This window comes from Artemia franciscana, chromosome 17 (genome assembly GCF_032884065.1).
Source record: "Artemia franciscana chromosome 17, ASM3288406v1, whole genome shotgun sequence".
Taxonomy (NCBI): Eukaryota; Metazoa; Arthropoda; class Branchiopoda; order Anostraca; family Artemiidae; genus Artemia; species Artemia franciscana.
In genome coordinates, this window is record NC_088879.1 from 912,776 (window position 1) to 933,678 (window position 20,903).

Below are 20,903 nucleotides of genomic sequence, written 5' to 3' on the forward strand. Positions count from 1 at the left end.
TATATATATATATATATATATATATATATATATATATATATATATATATATACATCATCTAGGGGTATGGGATGCCCGCATACCCACTAGTGATGGTCATGTCTTCGCTGAGCATTAAAGGGGAGATCCCCACACCTCATATCTTTTATCCCTCCCTCTGTGCAGACATACCTGCATTAAAGGAGCCATCTAAAGAATTTTTCATTTACCCTTGTCATTTCAAGGCAAAATCTTGGCACCTTGTTTATCCTAATAATTACGGAGCTTACCTTAGAATGAAATACTCTAAAATCATAGTCATTAAGATTGAAAATCGTCTAAGGGCCGTCAACATGGGAAGGCTGATTTGCTGTGTGCCACCCAATCCTGTAAACATATTGGCAGCATATAATAGTGGCAAGGGGAACACCTGAAAAAAATCACTAAATTCCAAAGAATGCACAAAGTTTACTTGTTAGGTTAATCTAGAAAGTAACCAAAAAGTGTCAATAAAAAATAGACAGCATGAAATAAACAAAAATCATAATAAACAACGCAATAGTTTACACTTTTTTCTTTGAACTTCGAAACTATTCCAACAGCAATCGTGATGACTTACACAGAATAATTTTGGAAGCGCACAAATAAACATAGAATCTAAATATGAAAAAATGGAAAAGAAAAGAAAGACATAAGAATACTTGCGCCAATATGATGTCAAAATAACAAGCGTGGAGGTGTCAAAGGCCCGAGATAACTGCCATAATCAAGGCACACTAATATCTGAAAGAACTTTGAAACACTTAAGCTCAATTCCAAAAAATGTTTCTACATATTTTGGGGTTTTTTAGTCAGTTAAGGATATAATTCGCCCACTAATTAATTTGCCCACTAAAAGTCACTTAATCCATTCCAGATATGTTCGATAAGCCAGTCAGATACTAGACGAAGCCTTTACTTACATGTATCTTTTTAAATGAAACAAGTGACATTTAAATCACTAAGCCCTTTATGGCGACGGTCACTAAGCCCTTTATGGGGACGATCAACAGTGATCTTAATTTAATACCCAAAGCTATAACCAGAAGAAGTTTAGAAAATTCAGGATGTCTCATTTAGCACGGGTAAGCAGTTACAGGAGGACAGTGAATAGTTACCGGAATAATTGTAATACAGTGATCAGCTTCCCGCCAAACCTAACACTGTCTTCCCAACTCTTTATTTTATTTATTTATGCTCTTTATTTATAGCATTGCCATGTCTCCTATATTTTCAACCATTTCGGGTTCACGTAGGCGTGAGGGAACGAAACTCCGTTTGGTGCATTGCAAAGTCTGGAGGTTTTTGTAGTGTCTACTCTTGTACAAAAGAATTCCTTTACTAAATTTGTCGAACCCAATGGAAGCATGCCTTTGGATATTAATCCGCTCCCCGTCCCGAGTTTTAAAAACAACAACTTATTTGGAGACTGGCGCTTCATTAGCTCCGGGTAATTGGACTCGTCCCAGTTGGTGTAGTCCGTCCGAGAGCTAATTTGCTCGCCATTTCTTATCTTAGCTCTATGACTATCTACCTTAGTTCCTCTGCCCTGGGAATGACGCATGGGTGGATAATAGATAGACTTATCTATTAACAAATGAACTAACATCATTTTTATATAATCCTAATAAGGGAGTTAAGCAAGATTTGCCTCTCACTCAATCGGACTATCTGTCTTGGCTTGATGTCCAAAACTATTCGATTTTAATTCAAATTTTAATGCCCCGAGGGAATAACTTTTAATGTTATTTCAATGCGACGTTATTTTTTTTTATTTTTGACTCACAAAGTCATCTTATATTAAAGTAGAAATAAATGTAACAACATTTCATATTAATTTCTAAAAAAATGCAAACTAAAGTGACAATAATTGTCTTGATGATTTACGTAATGATTAACGATGATTGATTGATGATTAACGTAATTACGTAACAAGGATTAAGGCAACAATACAGAATGCCGCCTTAATCAACACAAAATATTTGAAAGGGAAGAACATAAGTTGGCTTCAAAGCAAATTGATCCTTAAAGCACCGCCTTAATTAACACAAAATATTTGGAAGGGAAGAACATATGTAAGCCTCAAAGCACATCGATCTTTAAAGCACCACCTTAATCAACACAAAATATTTGGAAGGGAAGAACATATGTTGGCCTCAAAGCACATCAATGTCGTCCATAAATATACCCACTAATCTTGGCTAGTCGAAGAGCTTCACATGCGATTTGGCAAACTCCTATCAAATCTCGACTTTTCAGTTCATCAAACAGTTCGTTGTAACGAGCTGTAGTAAGGAGCGACAAGGCTCAATAGTAACCAAAACTCTAAAAAACGGAATTTTGATACCAATAAATATATCAAAAGAATCGTTATTCAGGAAAAATACAGGATGTCTCTTTTAGCACGGGTAAGCAGTGATAGGGTGGCAGGGGAACTCAAAGCACATCGATATCTCCCATTAATATACCCACCAAACTTGACTAGTCAAAGAGCTTCACGTGCGATTTGGCAAACTCCTATCAAATCTAGACTTTTCAGTTCATCAAACAGTCCGTGGTAACAAACTGTAGTAAGGAGCGAAAAGGCTCAACAGTAAACGAAACTCTAAAAAACGGAATTTTGATACCAATATATACATCAAAAGAATCTTTATTCAGGAAAAATACAGGATGTCTCTTTTAGCACGGGTAAGCAGTGATAGAGTGACAGAGAACCAAAAAGCACATCGATGTCACCCATAAATATACCCCCTAATCTTGGCTAGTCGAAGAGCTTCACATGCGATTTGGCCAACTCCTATCAAATCTCGACTTTTCAGTTCATCAAACAGTTCGTGGTAACGAGCTGTAGTAAGGAGCAACAAGGCTCAATAGTAACCAAAACTGTAAAAAACGGAATTTTGATACCAATATATACATCAAAAGAATCTGTATTCAGGAAAAATATAGGATGTCTCTTTTAGCACGGGTAAGCAGTGATAGAGTGACAGAGAACCACAAAGCACATCGATGTCACCCATAAATATACCCCCTAATCTTGGCTAGTCGAAGAGCTTCACATGCGATTTGGCCAACTCCTATCAAATCTCGACTTTTCAGTTCATCAAACAGTTCGTGGTAACGAGCTGTAGTAAGGAGCGACAAGGCTCAATAGTAACCAAAACTGTAAAAAACGGAATTTTGATACCAATATATACATCAAAAGAATCAGTATTCAGGAAAAATATAGGATGTCTCTTTTAGCACGGGTAAGCAGTGATAGAGTGACAGAGAACCACAAAGCACATCGATGTCACCCATAAATATACCCCCTAATCTTAGCTAGTCGAAGAGCTTCACATGCGATTTGGCCAACTCCTATCAAATCTCGACTTTTCAGTTCATCAAACAGTTCGTGGTAACGAGCTGTAGTAAGGAGCGACAAGGCTCAATAGTAACCAAAACTGTAAAAAACGGAATTTTGATACCAATATATACATCAAATGAATCTGTATTCAGGAAAAATATAGGATGTCTCTTTTAGCACGGGTAAGCAGTGATAGAGTGACAGAGAACCACAAAGCACATCGATGTCACCCATAAATATACCCCCTAATCTTGGCTAGTCGAAGAGCTTCACATGCGATTTGGCCAACTCCTATCAAATCTCGACTTTTCAGTTCATCAAACAGTTCGTGGTAACGAGCTGTAGTAAGGAGCGACAAGGCTCAATAGTAACCAAAACTGTAAAAAACGGAATTTTGATACCAATATATACATCAAAAGAATCAGTATTCAGGAAAAATATAGGATGTCTCTTTTAGCACGGGTAAGCAGTGATAGAGTGACAGAGAACCACAAAGCACATCGATGTCACCCATAAATATACCCCCTAATCTTGGCTAGTCGAAGAGCTTCACATGCGATTTGGCCAACTCCTATCAAATCTCGACTTTTCAGTTCATCAAACAGTTCGTGGTAACGAGCTGTAGTAAGGAGCGACAAGGCTCAATAGTAACCAAAACTGTAAAAAACGGAATTTTGATACCAATATATACATCAAAAGAATCTGTATTCAGGAAAAATATAGGATGTCTCTTTTAGCACGGGTAAGCAGTGATAGAGTGACAGAGAACCACAAAGCACATCGATGTCACCCATAAATATACCCCCTAATCTTGGCTAGTCGAAGAGCTTCACATGCGATTTGGCCAACTCCTATCAAATCTCGACTTTTCAGTTCATCAAACAGTTCGTGGTAACGAGCTGTAGTAAGGAGCGACAAGGCTCAATAGTAATGAAAACTCTAAAAAACGGAATTTTGATACCAATATATACATCAAAAGAATCAGTATTCAGGAAAAATATAGGATGTCTCTTTTAGCACGGGTAAGCAGTGATAGAGTGACAGAGAACCACAAAGCACATCGATGTCACCCATAAATATACCCCCTAATCTTGGCTAGTCGAAGAGCTTCACATGCGATTTGGCCAACTCCTATCAAATCTCGACTTTTCAGTTCATCAAACAGTTCGTTGTAACGAGCTGTAGTAAGGAGCGACAAGGCTCAATAGTAACCAAAACTGTAAAAAACGGAATTTTGATACCAATATATACATCAAAAGAATCTGTATTCAGGAAAAATATAGGATGTCTCTTTTAGCACGGGTAAGCAGTGATAGAGTGACAGAGAACCACAAAGCACATCGATGTCACCCATAAATATACCCCCTAATCTTGGCTAGTCGAAGAGCTTCACATGCGATTTGGCCAACTCCTATCAAATCTCGACTTTTCAGTTCATCAAACAGTTCGTTGTAACGAGCTGTAGTAAGGAGCGACAAGGCTCAATAGTAACCAAAACTGTAAAAAACGGAATTTTGATACCAATATATACATCAAAAGAATCTGTATTCAGGAAAAATATAGGATGTCTCTTTTAGCACGGGTAAGCAGTGATAGAGTGACAGAGAACCACAAAGCACATCGATGTCACCCATAAATATACCCCCTAATCTTGGCTAGTCGAAGAGCTTCACATGCGATTTGGCCAACTCCTATCAAATCTCGACTTTTCAGTTCATCAAACAGTTCGTGGTAACGAGCTGTAGTAAGGAGCGACAAGGCTCAATAGTAACCAAAACTGTAAAAAACGGAATTTTGATACCAATATATACATCAAAAGAATCTGTATTCAGGAAAAATACAGGATGTCTCTTTTAGCACGGGTAAGCAGTGACAGGGGACCTCAAAGCACATCGATGTCGCCCATAAATATACCCACCAATCTTGACTAGTCAAAGAGCTTCACGTGCAATTTGGCAAACTCTTATCAAATCTCGACTTTTCAGTTCAAAGGATAGCTCTAGAGCTGCAATTTCTTTGTCAACCTATATGACATGCGGATTGTTATATCAATTCAATCGACATAAACAGCAATTGACATTGTTATACAGTTACACACAATTACCTTCTGGCTACGTATCTTTACACTGTGAAGAAGGAGGAAAGGGGCATTTTCCCAGGAATTTCCCAAGATTAGCAATTTAGATATAGAAACACATTTTGTGGAATAGTAAAAGCCTTGGGAGAGTATATAGAGCTTAAATTTTGAGCATCGGAATGGGAATCACAATTGGGAATCATATTAATCCCTATGATGAGAGAGATGTCACCCCAGCGGCGTCCGACACAAATGTTATAGGTTATTCAATATATATAGCACCACTTCAATATTTATAATAGATTGAAACTTTAGCGTAAAAGGGGAAGAGGGGAAGATGGGCTGCCTCCCCGTAGTAGCATAATATTTGTAGGCATGAATATATAATGAGTCGGAGGTAATAGGCTTGGGACTGTCTGTGCAGGATTTCGACTCTTGTTGATAGAAGAGCATCGCCAAGTGCTGAAAACCATGTTGTGACCAAGATGGGCCCAGGATTGCACAAAGCCTCCAACTTACTTTTTTTTTGTTGGAGGTCCCAGGGACTTCTTGCTGCCCGGTTCTAAGCCGGCTTAAGCGCTTCGGTGTAGACTTGAGAAGATATGTTGGTCCCCATCCTGCACTGGTATCCGGGATCACTGCTTTTCTTGAGGCCAAAATAATTTCAAAGATTTAAAGAACATGAAAATTGGAACTTGGAATGTTACGACGTTAAAAAATGACTATCGCATCGACATTTTGACTGACGAATTCAGACGGTTTGAACTGGATTTATTAGGAGTTTCAGAAACTCATATCCCAGGGGTAGGAAGCATGAAATTAGGTGACATAGAATTTGTTTACTCAGGAAGGAAGGATGGGGTACATAGACAGGGAGTAGGGCTCATGATGAATAAGGAAGCTGCTAAGTCTTGTTTAGGCTGGGAAGGTATTAATAATAGAATACTAATTGCTCATTTTATGACTAAAAAGTTTAGGGTATCAGTTATAGTAGTATATGCCCCCATTGAACCAACTGATGGAGATACTAGTGACTCAGATGAATTTTACTTACAGTTACAGGAGCAAATAGACAGGGTACCAGGTAGAAATATGGTGTTTTTGCTAGGAGATTTTAATGCCCAGGTTGGTAGAAATAGGGATAGATGGTATCCTAGCCTAGGTAATTTTGGTGTAGGAAAAGAAAACAGTAATGGCTATAGGCTTTTGCAATTTTGTAGGTATAACAACCTAGTTATAACCAATACGGTGTTTGGTCACAAAATGGCCCATAAGTTGACATGGTATTCACGTGATGGTAAGACAGCAAACCTTATTGATTATGTTATTGTAAACAGAAGACTAGCAGGATCAATACAAGATACTAGGGTGTATAGGAGTGCCGTTATTGATGTTAAAAGTAAAGATCACCATCTAGTAGTGTCTAAGGTTAATTTAAAGCTGAAATTTCGGAAGAGTAACTCCCTCCCGGGAAGTTATGATGTTGGTAGACTTCAGGATGAAAATTTGAGAAAAAAATTCCAGGAACAGTTGAGTACTAAACTTGAGGGTTTAAAATTTGACAATGTGGAAGATGGATGGAATAATTTCAGAAAAACAATTTGTGAAGTTGCTGATGGTGTCCTAGGGAAGAGTGCTAAGACAGCAACTAGGAATATTAGTGAAAAAGCTTTAGGTTTAATAGAGAGTAGAAGGGGTTTGTATAAGAATTATCTGAGCGATAGGTCGTATGAAAACAAAAGGAATGTAAAGAAAGTGGAGAAAGCATTAAAATATGAACTAAGGAGATGTGAAATGGAGGCGATGGATAAAATTGCTGAGGATCTGGAAGATGCGGCTAGACGGCATAATAGTAAAATATTATACTGGCATGTTAATAAATTGAAAGGGAGTAGCCGATCCGGACTAGTCCCAGTTAAAGATAGAAATGGGGTCACAATTAGTGACAAGGAAAAAGTTAAAGAAAGATGGGTGGAACATTTTGAGAATGTGCTAAACCGAGATACAGTTGCAGGAAAAGATATAGATGAAAATGAAAAAGTTTGTGATACCTTGGATGTGAAGGAAGATTTGTTTAGTGAGGAAGAATTAGCGACAGTACTAGAAGGATTAAAAAATAATAAGGCCCCAGGTGCTGATAGTATGATTAATGAGTTCCTTAAATATGGTGGCTCTGAGGTTAGGAATAAGCTACTGAAGATTATGAACATGATTTTTGAAAAAGGGGAAGTACCCAATGATTTTAGGAAAACCTTAATTAAACCACTGTATAAGAAAGGTGACAAGAGTGAATGTCGGAATTATCGAGGCATTAGTCTGGTCTCTGTAGGTAGCAAATTACTGAGTAATATGATACTTTTTAGACTGAGACATGCTGTAGACAAAGTTTTAAGGGAAGAACAATGCGGTTTTAGAAAAGGTAGAGGATGTGTCGACCATGTTTTCACTCTTAGGTTAATAATTGAGAAGTCCCTTCGTTGTCAAACACCTTTGGTCCTTAGTTTTACCGATTATGAGCAAGCTTTCGATTCTGTTGATAGAACAGCGTTAACAAAGGTCTTATCGTTATATGGTATACCAGAAAAATACATTAAAGTGATTTGCGCTATGTACGAGAATAATACTGCTGCGGTTAAGGTAGGAAATGAGGTTAGCAACTGGTTTTGTATTAAATCAGGAGTTAAGCAGGGTTGTGTTCTATCCCCCTTTATATGGATCATTTTGATGGACTTCGTCTTAAGGAGCACAGGAAAGGCAATTGGAGACCATGGAATCAAATGGGGAGGAAGAACGCTCCTGGACTTAGATTATGCTGATGATTTAAGCATATTAGATGAAAGTGTGAGCAAAATGAATGAATTTTTAGAGGTTTTACGAGTTCAGGGTGCTAAAATAGGCTTGAAAATTAATGTTAAGAAGACTAAGTCACTAAGGTTAGGAATAAGTGAAGATGAACAGGTGACCTTAGGTAACGAAAAGATTGATCAGGTTGGGAGCTTCAGTTACCTTGGTAGTATTATTAATAAAGATGGTGGGAGCAGTGAAGATGTTAAAAGTAGAATAGCTAAAGCTCAGGGTGTTTTTTCACAGTTAAAAAAAGTTTGGAAGAATAGAAAGATAAGCCTACAAACCAAGATTAGAATATTGGAAGCTACAGTGATGACAGTGGTCAAATATGGCTCTGAAGCATGGACACTCCGAAAAGCAGATGAAAATTTACTAGATGTTTTCCAGAGAAATTGCCTACGGATTGTTCTGGGTACCCGGCTGACTGACCGTATTTCAAACAGTAGGTTGTACGAAAAGTGTGGTTAAATCCCGCTTTCTGGGGCTATAATGAAAGAAAGGTTGAGATGGCTAGGCCACGTTCTACGGATGAAGGATGACAGATTACCGAAGATTGTCCTTTTTGGCCAACCGTCTGGGGCTACACGGAAAGCAGGTCGTCCTTGTCTGGGTTGGGAGGATGTCATAAATAAGGATTTAAAGGAAATGGGAACTTCCTGGGAGGGTGTAAAGAGGGAGGCTTTAAATAGATTAGGTTGGAGGAGGAGCGTGCGTAGCTGTGTTGGCCTCAGGCGGCTTGGTGCTGCAGTGAGTTATTAGTAGTAGTAGTAGTAATGGTGTGCCTTGCCCTCACCCCACATTACGAAGCACATGGTCACTACTGTGAACACCCTCCGATGTGCAAGTATACTTTGGTGACTTGTTGATCCCTACCCCACCGTTGAAATGTAAATTTTTTTAACGATTGTTTTTATAAAATCTTGCATATTCATTATTAAGAATGCGGGCATTTGCTGTTGGATTTTTTTTTTGCCAGGAGTGATCGTATGGATCATCATTCACTGGGGTTTGATGAAACCGTACGATAGAGAACTGAGAAAGGCCTTGTTTAAATGAAAACTTTCAACTTCTTGTCCCTTTCTTAAGTAGAAGAAGGAGAATAAAGCACAAAGAAGTCTCGTTTTTTGGCGATTCTATACCGCAAAGGGTTAATCTTAGTCCGAAACATGGCCGGCATGCCATTTGGTAGAATTTCTTAGATAACCCTGGGGGAGTGACAAGGGAGACAGTTCCATCCCTTAGTTTAAAAAAATCCTTTTCTTCGTGTCTTCATTGAACAAAAATCGAAGAAGCCCACCTGCTGGATGTGCAAAAATACTTTCTTTGCATATTCATTTAAACAATAAAATATTTTCAACCCCCTCCTCAGTATTTTTGTGTGTTCGCACCATCGCCCGAGGGAACCACGATTTCTCCCCATTCTCCCTAAATTATTTTTTTGAAATATACTAACTGTAAGCGTCTATAGTTTGCAACAAGATGTGGCTCTTTCTCTCCCTCTTATGGGAGAGAAATTGGGAGTGGAACAACATAAGATCAAATTTAATTGCTTGCCTCTATGCCAGGGAGCGCAACACGAATTACCTGTTCTCCTCAAGTATTGGTCTGAACGCCCCTCCCCTCAACATGCGAAAAAACAGGAGCAGGAGCTAAAACCCTCAAAGAAGTTTCCATTCTTGATGGAAGTAATGTCATCGAGTTCAGTAATGTTGATAACTCAATTAGAGGTTTCAGACCCCCATAAAAAACAATAGCGGTAAAAAAAAATAAGATAAATTATATTATCCATGACAGGGATAGCTAAAGATACAGAATAAAAGTTTTTGGCCTAGTTTATGGTCTTTGGATCTTCCTAATGGAAACCCACTGCACGTGAATGATTTTATACACACGTTATGTGCTAGTTACCTAGCTTACATAATGAGTAAATATTAGTAAGCCGGCTGAGGTGTACACAAAGACTTTAGAGGGGGGGGGGGATTTTGATAAAGCTTGAAAAATTAATTTTGATGGCTATTCAGAACCAAGTACCTCCAAACAAGTCATCTCCAATCTCCAAACAAGTCAGCGCCATATGTAAAAACATATTTTCTTACACCACGGGTCATATGGACCCATATGAATCATTCAGGGGTAAAACAGCTTCCCCAAGATCATGAAAATGAGACAAGGGGACAGTACCACTCCCATCCTTTCCTAATAAATTGCCCAGACGATCTTGAAGTATTAAGTTGGAAAAATCGTCAGATAAACAGAACAGAAGTAGCGACTGAAATCGTGGATGACAGGAAAATGTTTACCGTATTGAGTCCTCCTGATGTAAGAATTAAGGAAAATTAAGGCGCAGGACGGAGCATATGATTACGGGTGTGATTCCTGGATGTATCTATAACCAAATATAGTCACGTTATAAATCAGTTTCGAATTTGAGGTACATTAGCACCTCTTGACTAACATTTTGATTTTGAGTCCGTGCAGTTTTGGTCCTATTTGGTTGTTGAGTTGCCTTTTTTAACTTGCAAAGATGAAACATCGGACCGACAAATACGAGCTTAAACATCTAGACACAGGAGTAAACCATTCACAGTACCTATATTAGCTTTGCTTAGTATTCTATGTGATCCGAGGATATAAGCATACTGGACAGCTGGAATGCTGGAATACAGTATTCTAGCAGGCAACAAGCTGGCGTTCCCTGTTGGAAAGATCCATAAGCCTTAAATGTACTTACTTTTCATTATTTTCCCCCAAAGTCACTTCACATGGAAGGGATGGTCCAAAAAAATTCGAGGGGACTCATTTGATTAGAAAATGAAAGTTCTGATGCCCTCTGTAAGAGTCAAAAGTGATCAGATGGCAACCAGCCCCACTCCCTTGCTCTTCTTTTCTGGCTGGTCCTCTACCCTCCAAAGACATTCGATCAAAATTTTGACGAAGCTATTTTGCTCAAAATAGTTAAAAAGTTCCAATACATACGCCTCCGAGAATGACATGACACCCACAAGTCCTGGACAAGGACAGTAAATAATTGTAATTGGCAATTGCTTGAACATATGTATTGTAATGTACAAGGGGGGGCCTCTGCAAAAAGATCTAGTGACATCGTTGATCAGCAATCTGATCTAGCGAGTTGACTAGACTGTTGACCAAATACCGTGTTCTAGGGATCAAATAAAGGTTTTGCTGACCGACATTGTTGACCAAAGATCGTGTTCTAGGGACTAAATAAAGGTTTTCAAGACCAAATTGTTGACCAAAGATCGTGTTCTAGGGATCAAATAAAGGTTTTGTTGACCAAACATCGTATTCTAGGGACCAGATAAAGGTTTTGTTGACCAAATATCGTGTTCTAATCGTGGTTCACATCGTGGTTTGGTTGATCAGCACAGTGAATGAAAACAACCCAAAATCGGGTAGGTAAAGTCAAATTTAAGTGGGAAATTCCAAGGATGGATATCATTGAGGAAAATTGTTTTTGTTCTTAAAATTTTCGAAGAGAAAAACAGGCAAACAGGATTGTTATATTTATAGTTGACTTGACCTCTTACCTAAAATAAGGCATGAGAAAGTGCGTTTTTTTAATTGTCCACCCCCTTTCCCTCCAGAGGACACTGAAAAAACTTTCCCTCCAGAGGGCACTGAAAAACTTTCCCTCCAGAGGGCACTGAAAAAACTTAGAAACTTAATTGAAGCTTTCAGAATTTTAGCAGACAGTGAAAAGTGCATAAATAGTGAAAGTTACTGTAACCATGAGTTTAGTTGAAAATATAAAATAATGTCCAACTGACTTTGAAAATATTGCCGATTATTTCCAAGAATGCTCCCACAAAACATTACTGTTGATCGACAATTGTAGATAAACGAATCTGTTCTCGCGATTGTTGATCAACATTGTTCGTCAACAATTTGTTCGCCAGAAAAAGCCTACAGTTGGAACTTTCAGGGAAAATTTGCAACGAAGACTACACTGGCTTTCCATCTCAAACAAACACAACTTAAAAACAATGAGAAAATTCTCTTCAGAAAGTGGAATTCAATTCAGTGAATATTTCAGCCCACAGTGAAAACAGTGAATACGTCCAAGGGCCGTCTTCAGCACAACATCAAAACACACACACACACACACACATATATATATATATATATATATATGTCCTCGTTGATACAAATTTCTGACTGTTTTAAGTTTGTACTACTCAAGGACTTTTTTCCGCTCGTTTCGAGTTTTAATACGGCTCTTTACTTTTCATCGGGAAAATGCTTTTTGTTATTCAATTCTGCAAATAAAAGTAATTATTAGTTGCCTCTAATGTAAACAGAATTCAAGTTATGGTAATTCCTTGATCTAAGAGTTTTAAACGTTTACGCCAGGTTAGTTTTTAAATTGGTAGCAGCTTAGCTAGAGCAAGGCCATATCCACGGGAAGGGCTAGATTTAACCCCCCCCCCCTCCCTGATTGTTTTCCCACTTTTGAAAACGTAAAAAAAATTATGAACAAATTTTTTACTCATTTTTGTGTAGCCACCCTTCCCCCGGAAAAATAATTTTGTAAAACCCCTTCCAAAAAAAAATCCTGGATACGGCCTTGAATTAAATAGTTAATTTTCGCTCTGGTTTTGATCAGTTCATACTTTCTAGTTCAAGACTTTGATTTATCCAATCCTGTCAGTGTTTCATATTATGTAGGATTTGCTATTTCGCTTTTCTGAATAGTAAAATCAGCCAACTGGCACGTACAAACACACTTTTATTTTGGAGGTGGACAAATTTTTCAAACACCATCAAGCGGACGAATCAATAGAAAACCTTAGAAAGATGAAAAATTCTAATTTAGTTAGTTTTAGCTATCTTGGGAAGTTAGGAAAAAGAAACTTTCAGGGATGGATCTACAGCCCAAAGTATGACCTGAAAAGGTATTTTTGAAGTACCTACTTTCACTTTTTCTGCCTCTAGAAGGCACTGACTTTAGACGACTTTTAAAAATCCTTGTGTTATAAAAGTGAAACTTTGCAAAATAGATCTTCTGCTTAAACGAAGCATAAAAAAATATTTTCAGCTTCACAACTTTGCTCAATCCTAATTTATGAGGTTTCAAAGATCTGCAAGTACATTTGCTAAAATTATAAGAAAAAAAACATATTTATATGGCTTGAAATTCTACTCAAATAGAATGAACTGTATTTTCAAAATTAAAACAAGAGAAAAAAAAAACTGAAAATTTAGCCATATTTTTTTTTGTGAGAATTCCAATAGGAGAAAACCTGTCAAGCAGCCAAATCTCTAAGACTTAGAATTCATGATAGGGTTTATATAATAGCTTGGCAATATCCCGCCAGATTATGTTCCCAGGGGTGATCATATCGACCCGGTGATCCTAGAATGTCGCGAGAGGGCTCATTCTAACGAAAATGAAAAGTTCTAGTGCCATTTTTAAGTGACCAAAAAATTGGAGGGCACCTTGGCCCCCTTCACACATTTTTTTCCCAAAATCACCGGATCAAAATTCTGAGATAGCCATTCTGTTCAGCCTAGTCAAAAAATTATTAACTATTTCTTTGGAGACGACTTAATCCCCCACTTTCCCCAGGGGAGGGGCTGCAAGTTATAAACTTTGACGATTTTTTACATATAGTAATGGTTATTATGAAGTGTACAAACGTTTTCATGGGGACTTTTTCGCGTTAGGGTGGGGGTGGGTCGGGGGGAGGGGTTACATGGGACGATCTATTCATGGAGAAATTTATCTTGAGGGAAGAAAAATTCCACGAAGGGGCGCAATATTTTCTAGCATTATTGAAAAAAAACAGTGAGAAAATAAATAACTTTTTTTCAACTGGAAGTATAGAGCAGCATAAAAACTTAGAACTAACATAAAATATTACGTATATAAAAGAGTCCGTCTCCTCCACAATACCTTGCTCATTACACTAAAGTATTTTTAGTAATTTCAACTATTTATTCTACGGCCTTTGTGATTCAGGGGTCATTCTTAAGGATTTGGGACAAAATTCAAGCTTTAGTGTAAAGAGCGAGATAATGACGAGGGGGCGAAACTCCTCATATACTTAATAAAAATACAGATATATAGAAGTTCGTTACGTAAGTTGATTCTTAAGATACGTATGTTTATTACTAACAAAAACGTTCGTAAGAAAAAATGCAAATTCCGTTTTAATTATTCATATGCGGTGAGCCAAAATGAAAACATGCATTAATTCAAAAACGTTCAGAAATTAATTAAAAAAAAAACAAGATCTTTTAACTGCAAGTAAGGAGCGAAATTAAAACTTAAAACGAACAGAAATTATTCCGTAGATGAAAGGGGTTGCCCCTCCTTAACGCCTCGCTCTTTACGCTAAAGTTTTTTATTGTTTTAAAAAGTAGGGTTGTGAGAATGAGTCAAACTTTAGCGTAAAGAGCGCGGCGTTGAGAAGGGGCAGCCCCTTTCATATACGGAATAATTTCTGTTAATTTTAAGTTTTAATGTCGCTCCTTACTTGCAGTTAAAAAAAACTTGTTTTTGTATTTAATTCCAATAATGAGCGGGCTCATGCTGCTAAGGCGGGTGCCAAATCCCAAGTGGTGTTTAGCTTTTCACAGAGGGGATTAATTATTGGTACTATTATAATGATAACAGTAAAAAAAATTTAACTGATAATGTTAACTACCACTAATAGTTTTCAGTTGCATTAAACTTCATGATTGTAAAATTACCCAAGCTCAATACTTAAAAATTTCACTTTACCTTGGGAGGGAGATCTAGAGAAACTTTATGAAAAAAACATCAAAAATATGAAACTGATATCAACTCTCTGATGATTTCTGGGAATACACTTTTTCTCATCTACGCTTTTATTATGAAAATAAGAATAGCATTAAACCCGAAAATAAGCAGAATTTATTCCGTAGAGGAGGGAGACTTTCCCTTATTCATCCACACCTCCACCTCATGGTCACAGAAACTTCGGAGGGTGCCCATTAGATCACAAATTGGGAGTTTCAAGTCCTTTTTTTTATAAATTGAAAGCGATTGAAGACCAGCCACCCGAAGGGGGGTAGGGGGTATTTTCCAAGGAATGATTTTCTGCAGGTTGAGGGGGGGGTATTTTGTTGGGGTTTGACCCCGGCCCCCACTAATTCTTACCTTGGCCAAAGTTCCATTTTCTAGAGCAGGAAAGGAGAGTATATTGAGCTGACGTGCAGCATATAGGACTACAACTGTCGTCGTCATCTGAAAAATAGATAAAAGGGTAATAATCAGACGAAAATGAGAAATATATACATCTATAAAATTGGTAAGTCTCAGTAACTCCCAGATAGTCACTTTTCTTCACCTTTAAAAACAGTCCATTAAGCTATACAATACAACAAGTACCTGAATCGAGTGTTCCCTATACACAGACACAGTCAGCAGGCGTCTGATCCTCCCAAGAGAGTATACATTACGATTGTTTTTTATCCCTGTCGTCCGACAAGTTCCACTGCTAGTATAGGCCTACATATAAGACCAGTAACCTACCAAGACATAATGAAAGGCAGAAAAATATTTAAATTGGATATTCTAATTAGTTTTCATCTTAAATAAGAACAATAAAAAAAAAGATAACGGATATACCAATCAGAGAAAGTAAGACTTGATGTGTCTATAAAAGAAGTGTATATCTACAAATCGATAAAATAGTGATAAAGGGTCGTATCCCCCACCACTAAAGAAACTTTTCAAAAAGCAGTAACTACTGAGTTCGGATAGTTCCCTCCCTAATAGGACCCAAGATTAACCTTCGATTGACCACTCGAATAAGACTTAACCCAGTCTAGAGTTGTTAGACTGTTGCACTGGATATCCTAGTTCTCATTAAGATCGCAACACATTTGATTGTTTTTCCCTTTTATGAAATTACTTAATTCTTTCCATAACGATCACTTTTGACAGGTGACTTAATTCTTGATAAATTTTATATATTTGAAGCAAGCACGAAAATTCAATTATTTAGATGCAAATTTAATAACTTTTATTTTATTTAGAGATTCGCCTACATACAGCGACATAGGGCTTGATGAAATATGTCACAGATACCAGAAAACTAGAGGGGGCGGAGTCAAGGCTTCTTGTCCCGGCACCCAGTATGCGGTAGGCTTTTATATATGTATTTGATTTTCACTGTCGCTTGTCTTCTAAACGCAGACAATTTGATTTTCTAGAGTGCAGCAGGCTTCTATATATGAAGTCTCACTGTCACTTGTCTTCTGAGCGCATACAATTTAAATTTTTTCCAGAGGGTACGGGGTTGAAATATTAGAAGGATCAACTTCTGTGCCATCATTTTTTCAGGGGGACGGGAGGGGGATCAGACAAGTATTAAGAGGGAAAACCCCCCATTATCATGTTGCACAGTGCTAGTCGTGATAGAACTGTAACAAGGTCTATTTCCATACTGAAATCTAATTATAAATATGAGGTTGTCCCGAAGAGCTATCATAAATCAAGCCATTAAGGCATGTCTATTGCTTATGGGCGACTAGATAATTACCTTCAGCTAACAGCGATTACAACATATTTACGAGCAGGTTCGCCATTATAAACAAACTGAAGTCATTATTGGCAAATTATACAAGCCAGGTTAAACCCTGGGATGTAGTTGCCGGAAGGGAGAACATTTCGAGAAGATTGGCTCAAATTTGTCAAAACCGCATAAAACTTTGTGCAAATTATAAAACAAATCGTGAAATACGAAAGATACCTCGTCCTCTCTCCTGGAGCGTAGCTCTAACATTTTGATTGGGGGGGGGAGAAGGGTCCACATCCGGAGAGACAAGGGGCATCGGCTATATAATGATATTTTCTTCAAATTATTGGGGTGAGGGAACTTCCCACCTTGCCCCCCCAAATGACGCCACTGCCTCTTTCCATGCGTGCCTCGTGCTACTCTCCACGTTTCTACAAATTTTCATAAATTTTCAATATAGTCATTGACAACTATCTCAAGATTAACCTCAGTTTCACATACAGACCAAATGAAATATGATAACATAAACTAAATTAAAAAAACAGCAAAAACAAAAAAAAATGTTTCCATAAATATCAGTGTAAATTCAAATGTATTTATTTTTCCTCTTTCTTTTATTTGAAAATTATTCCACTTCCAAAAGGAGCGTGGCGAGGGTCCCATTTTGGGAAATATGGGGGTGGGGCTTTATAAACAAAATTTAAAAACTTCGCTACCACTTCCAGTAAAAAGAAAGAGTCCTGGCATCACTCAGATGTCGTCTTTAGTATGGGAACCACAACTGAAATACCAACAAGTTTGACCTAAAAATATACTTTATGACTTAAAAAAATCCTTTGACTGGAGAAAAGATAAAAGCAAAGAAAAGAGAAAAAAAGAAAAAAGAAAAAAAGTATGTAAAGTACATCAATATAGCACCAGGATGGGGAATGTACGGCATAATAGAGGCCGTATTCATTGGGGGTGGGTGGGGTGTTTGAATCCCCTCCCCTTAAAAAGATTGTCCGATTCGTAAAAATGTAACAAAAAGGCATACAAACAATTTTCCATGGGTTTTTTAAGTTTTTTATTGTACCCCCCCCCCCTGAACAAAATCCTGGATGCACTTTTGGGCATAATATAACGAATAAAAAAGCAACATGTCAGTTGGGCCAACAGTGCCCAGGCAAAGACTAAAACTAGTCATAACATGCAAAATCTTTAGAATTATTCGCCCTATGATTTGACTCTTGCTCTTAGTTCTACAATGAAAAACAAAATAAAAAAAAAAACTAATGATTGGCTCAGTGTAATCAACGTTCTTGTGAACAGAAAGAAACTATTGACAAAAAAAAACTGTAAACGCAAAGCTCTTTCGTACCCTATAGTTAACTTTTTGTTTGTTAATAATTAATTCTAGCATTGCAGAGATAACAAGAATTTACTTTATGTATATTTAGTTATGAATTCAGTATTTAATTATGAAATAAGAATTTAATAATGCTTGGGAGTGTGGTACTAAAATATCACCCAGGAATTAGACCACAATAGAACATTTTTGCGTTTAAAATTGTCTTGTTTTTTAGGCTCACATGCACATACTAGTTGGGACATCCCTTTAGAATCAAAACTATGTACTGTTTATTTCAAACCTTTCTGAATTAAAATTAAACACCATTTTTACATGTTTACACTTTAAGTATAATAGTAAAAATAATGATAGTATTTATAATATTACTTCAAATATACACAACGTTTTAATGCACTTTGGTAACTTAATTTTAAATGGATCGTTAGAACAATAAATATTTTACATATATATTTGCTCCTTAGCTCAAAGGTCTCTAACCTTTGAAATAATTCGAAACCGTTTAACTTATAAAAAATATTACGCTCATATTATATTGAAGTTTAACAAAATTTTCAACAATAAAACAGGGAAGCGTCTTAAAAAATTTCAACGTTCATTAGAAGTTGAAAGTTAAACTTCGTTATTTTTTTAACAAGGTAACGCGATTTTGTTTTAAATAGTAACGAAGTGAAAACCTCAAATGAACAAGGATAATAAAAAGCCTGAAGACAAAAATTTGTATTATACGTTTCGAATCTAAGTAGCCACAGGCAAATGTTCTTACCGCTGGTCTAATAAGTCTTTTATAATTAAATGAAAAAAAAAATTCCTACTGAAAGTAACCAGCAACATTAAAACTTAAAACGAACAGAAATTATTCCATAAAAGAGGAGGGCTGCTCCCTCCTCAATACTCCTCTCTTCAAGTTAAAAGTGTTTTTTCAAAAACTATTTAAGAAGGCCCTGATACTAATTGCATAGCCTTTGTGTGTCAGGAACCGTTCTTAAAGAATTGGGACACAAGGTCAAAATTTAGCATAAAGAGCGAGATATTAAGGAAGTGGCAGCCCCCTCATATATGAGATAATTTCTGTTCGGTCTAAGTTTTAATTTTGCTTTTTATTTTCAGTAAAGAAACTTTTTTTATTAAATTCCTGATCGTTTTTCGAATAAACTCAGGAAATCCCGTTCTCCATGAAAAATCCGCCCAAGAAAAACTCCTCCATAGGAAGTTCACCCACGAAAAATTCTTCCGCTGAGAAATTACCCCTGTAAAATTCCATCCTCTTTGCAAATGCCCCCCAGAAAATTTTCTTGCTTACGATTCCGCCTGAAAAATATTCCTTAGCACGCTTTCATTTGAAGAAAGACTTGTTTTTATTTAATTTCTTATCCTTTTTAAGGTCATTGGGGAATCCCCCCTGTATGGAAAATATTTTCTGGAAATCCCACCCCCAACGGAAAGTTTCTCCCATAAAAAATTTCCCCGTGGAGAATTTTTCTTGGTGGCAATTCCTCAATGGAAATTTTCTCCTGTGGAAAATCCCCCCACGTCACGTAAAAATCTCCCAGAGAATTCCGAATCCGCTGAAGTTTTCCACCGGATACTTCCCCCCAAGCATCTCCACGTACAAAAAGGGGTAACCAACGGGAAGTTGATACAGATAAAACGAATTTCGTATATGAATTCTAGCAAATCCCCCCGTGTAAAATTTTCCCCGAAAAGTTCACCCACGATAACTTCCATTTCAATGGAAAATTCTCCTCTTAGAAAATCCATTTCCTGAAAATGGTCCCCCCCTGAAAATGTCGGTTTACTTCTTTATGCCAATAACTATATGTAAACAATGAACAAGTTCCATAACTTGCCCTTCGTCCGGTGGTTCTGGGGGGTCAAGTTATTTTCTAATACAAGGTTATAGTACCTTTCAACTATACCGAACAAAATGGCTATCTCAGCTTTTATCAGAAGATTTTTGATAAAAAAACGGCATGGGAGGGGGCTAGTTGCCCTCCAATTTTATTGGTCACTTAAGAAAGGCACTGGAACTTTTATTTGCCGTTTAAATGAGTCCTCTTGCGATATTCTAAGACCATTGTTTCGATACGATCACCACTAGAAAAAAAGCAACAAATAAGCACGCATCCTTGATCTTTCTTCTTGCAGAAAAAATTACAAACTCCACATTTTTTTCAAATAGGAGCTGGGAGCCGGGTAGAGTAGGGTTTTCTAATACGCTGAACCTGATGGTGTGATTTTCCTAGATCCCCCAGGTTTTGAGAATGCCTTTTATGAGCATTTTTATTGGAAAATACCCTTTTCTGGCAAACTTAATTGAAGAAAGACAATCCATCCCCCCTGCTAGATATTGAAAAATACATTTTGTCCCCACATCTAAATATTTATCAATTGAAGCCTCCAGTTTTGATTAGCCACAATGTCGATTTAAGGGATATCTCTGGTATTATTTAGAGTCTAAATAAGGCATAGCAACATATTCGTACATTTAGTACTTTTCAAGCTTCATGTCTGATACATAAAGAAAAAGAAACATGAATAAGTACATACCTGACCTATTCCAAGCATGATGAACGATGGGAACCTAAGAAAGAGCAGTCTTATTAATGAAAACATAGAACAAGAATACAGGGGGTAGACCCTTGGGCAACCCCCTTTTTAAATTAATATCATGACTAACACAATTTTCCATAGTTTTCGCACAATTATCCAGTTTTTTCATTTTTTTTACTTTCTTTTTTAAATTAGCTTGCCCTCTCA

At 37.2% G+C, this 20,903-nt stretch overlaps 1 protein-coding gene across 1 annotated transcript in view; it reads right to left on the bottom strand.

The window, feature by feature from the left end:
- The window catches only part of LOC136037658 (UDP-sugar transporter UST74c-like), a 50,084-nt gene that overhangs the window by 19,038 nt on the left and 10,143 nt on the right, over positions 1 to 20,903 (bottom strand). The window contains exons 2-4 of the mRNA XM_065720387.1: positions 20,694 to 20,727; positions 15,433 to 15,519; positions 270 to 409 (exon numbers count right to left, since the gene is read on the bottom strand). Of these exons, the coding sequence (XP_065576459.1) occupies positions 270 to 409; positions 15,433 to 15,519; positions 20,694 to 20,727 (261 nt within the window). The remainder of the gene's footprint in view (positions 1 to 269; positions 410 to 15,432; positions 15,520 to 20,693; positions 20,728 to 20,903) is intronic.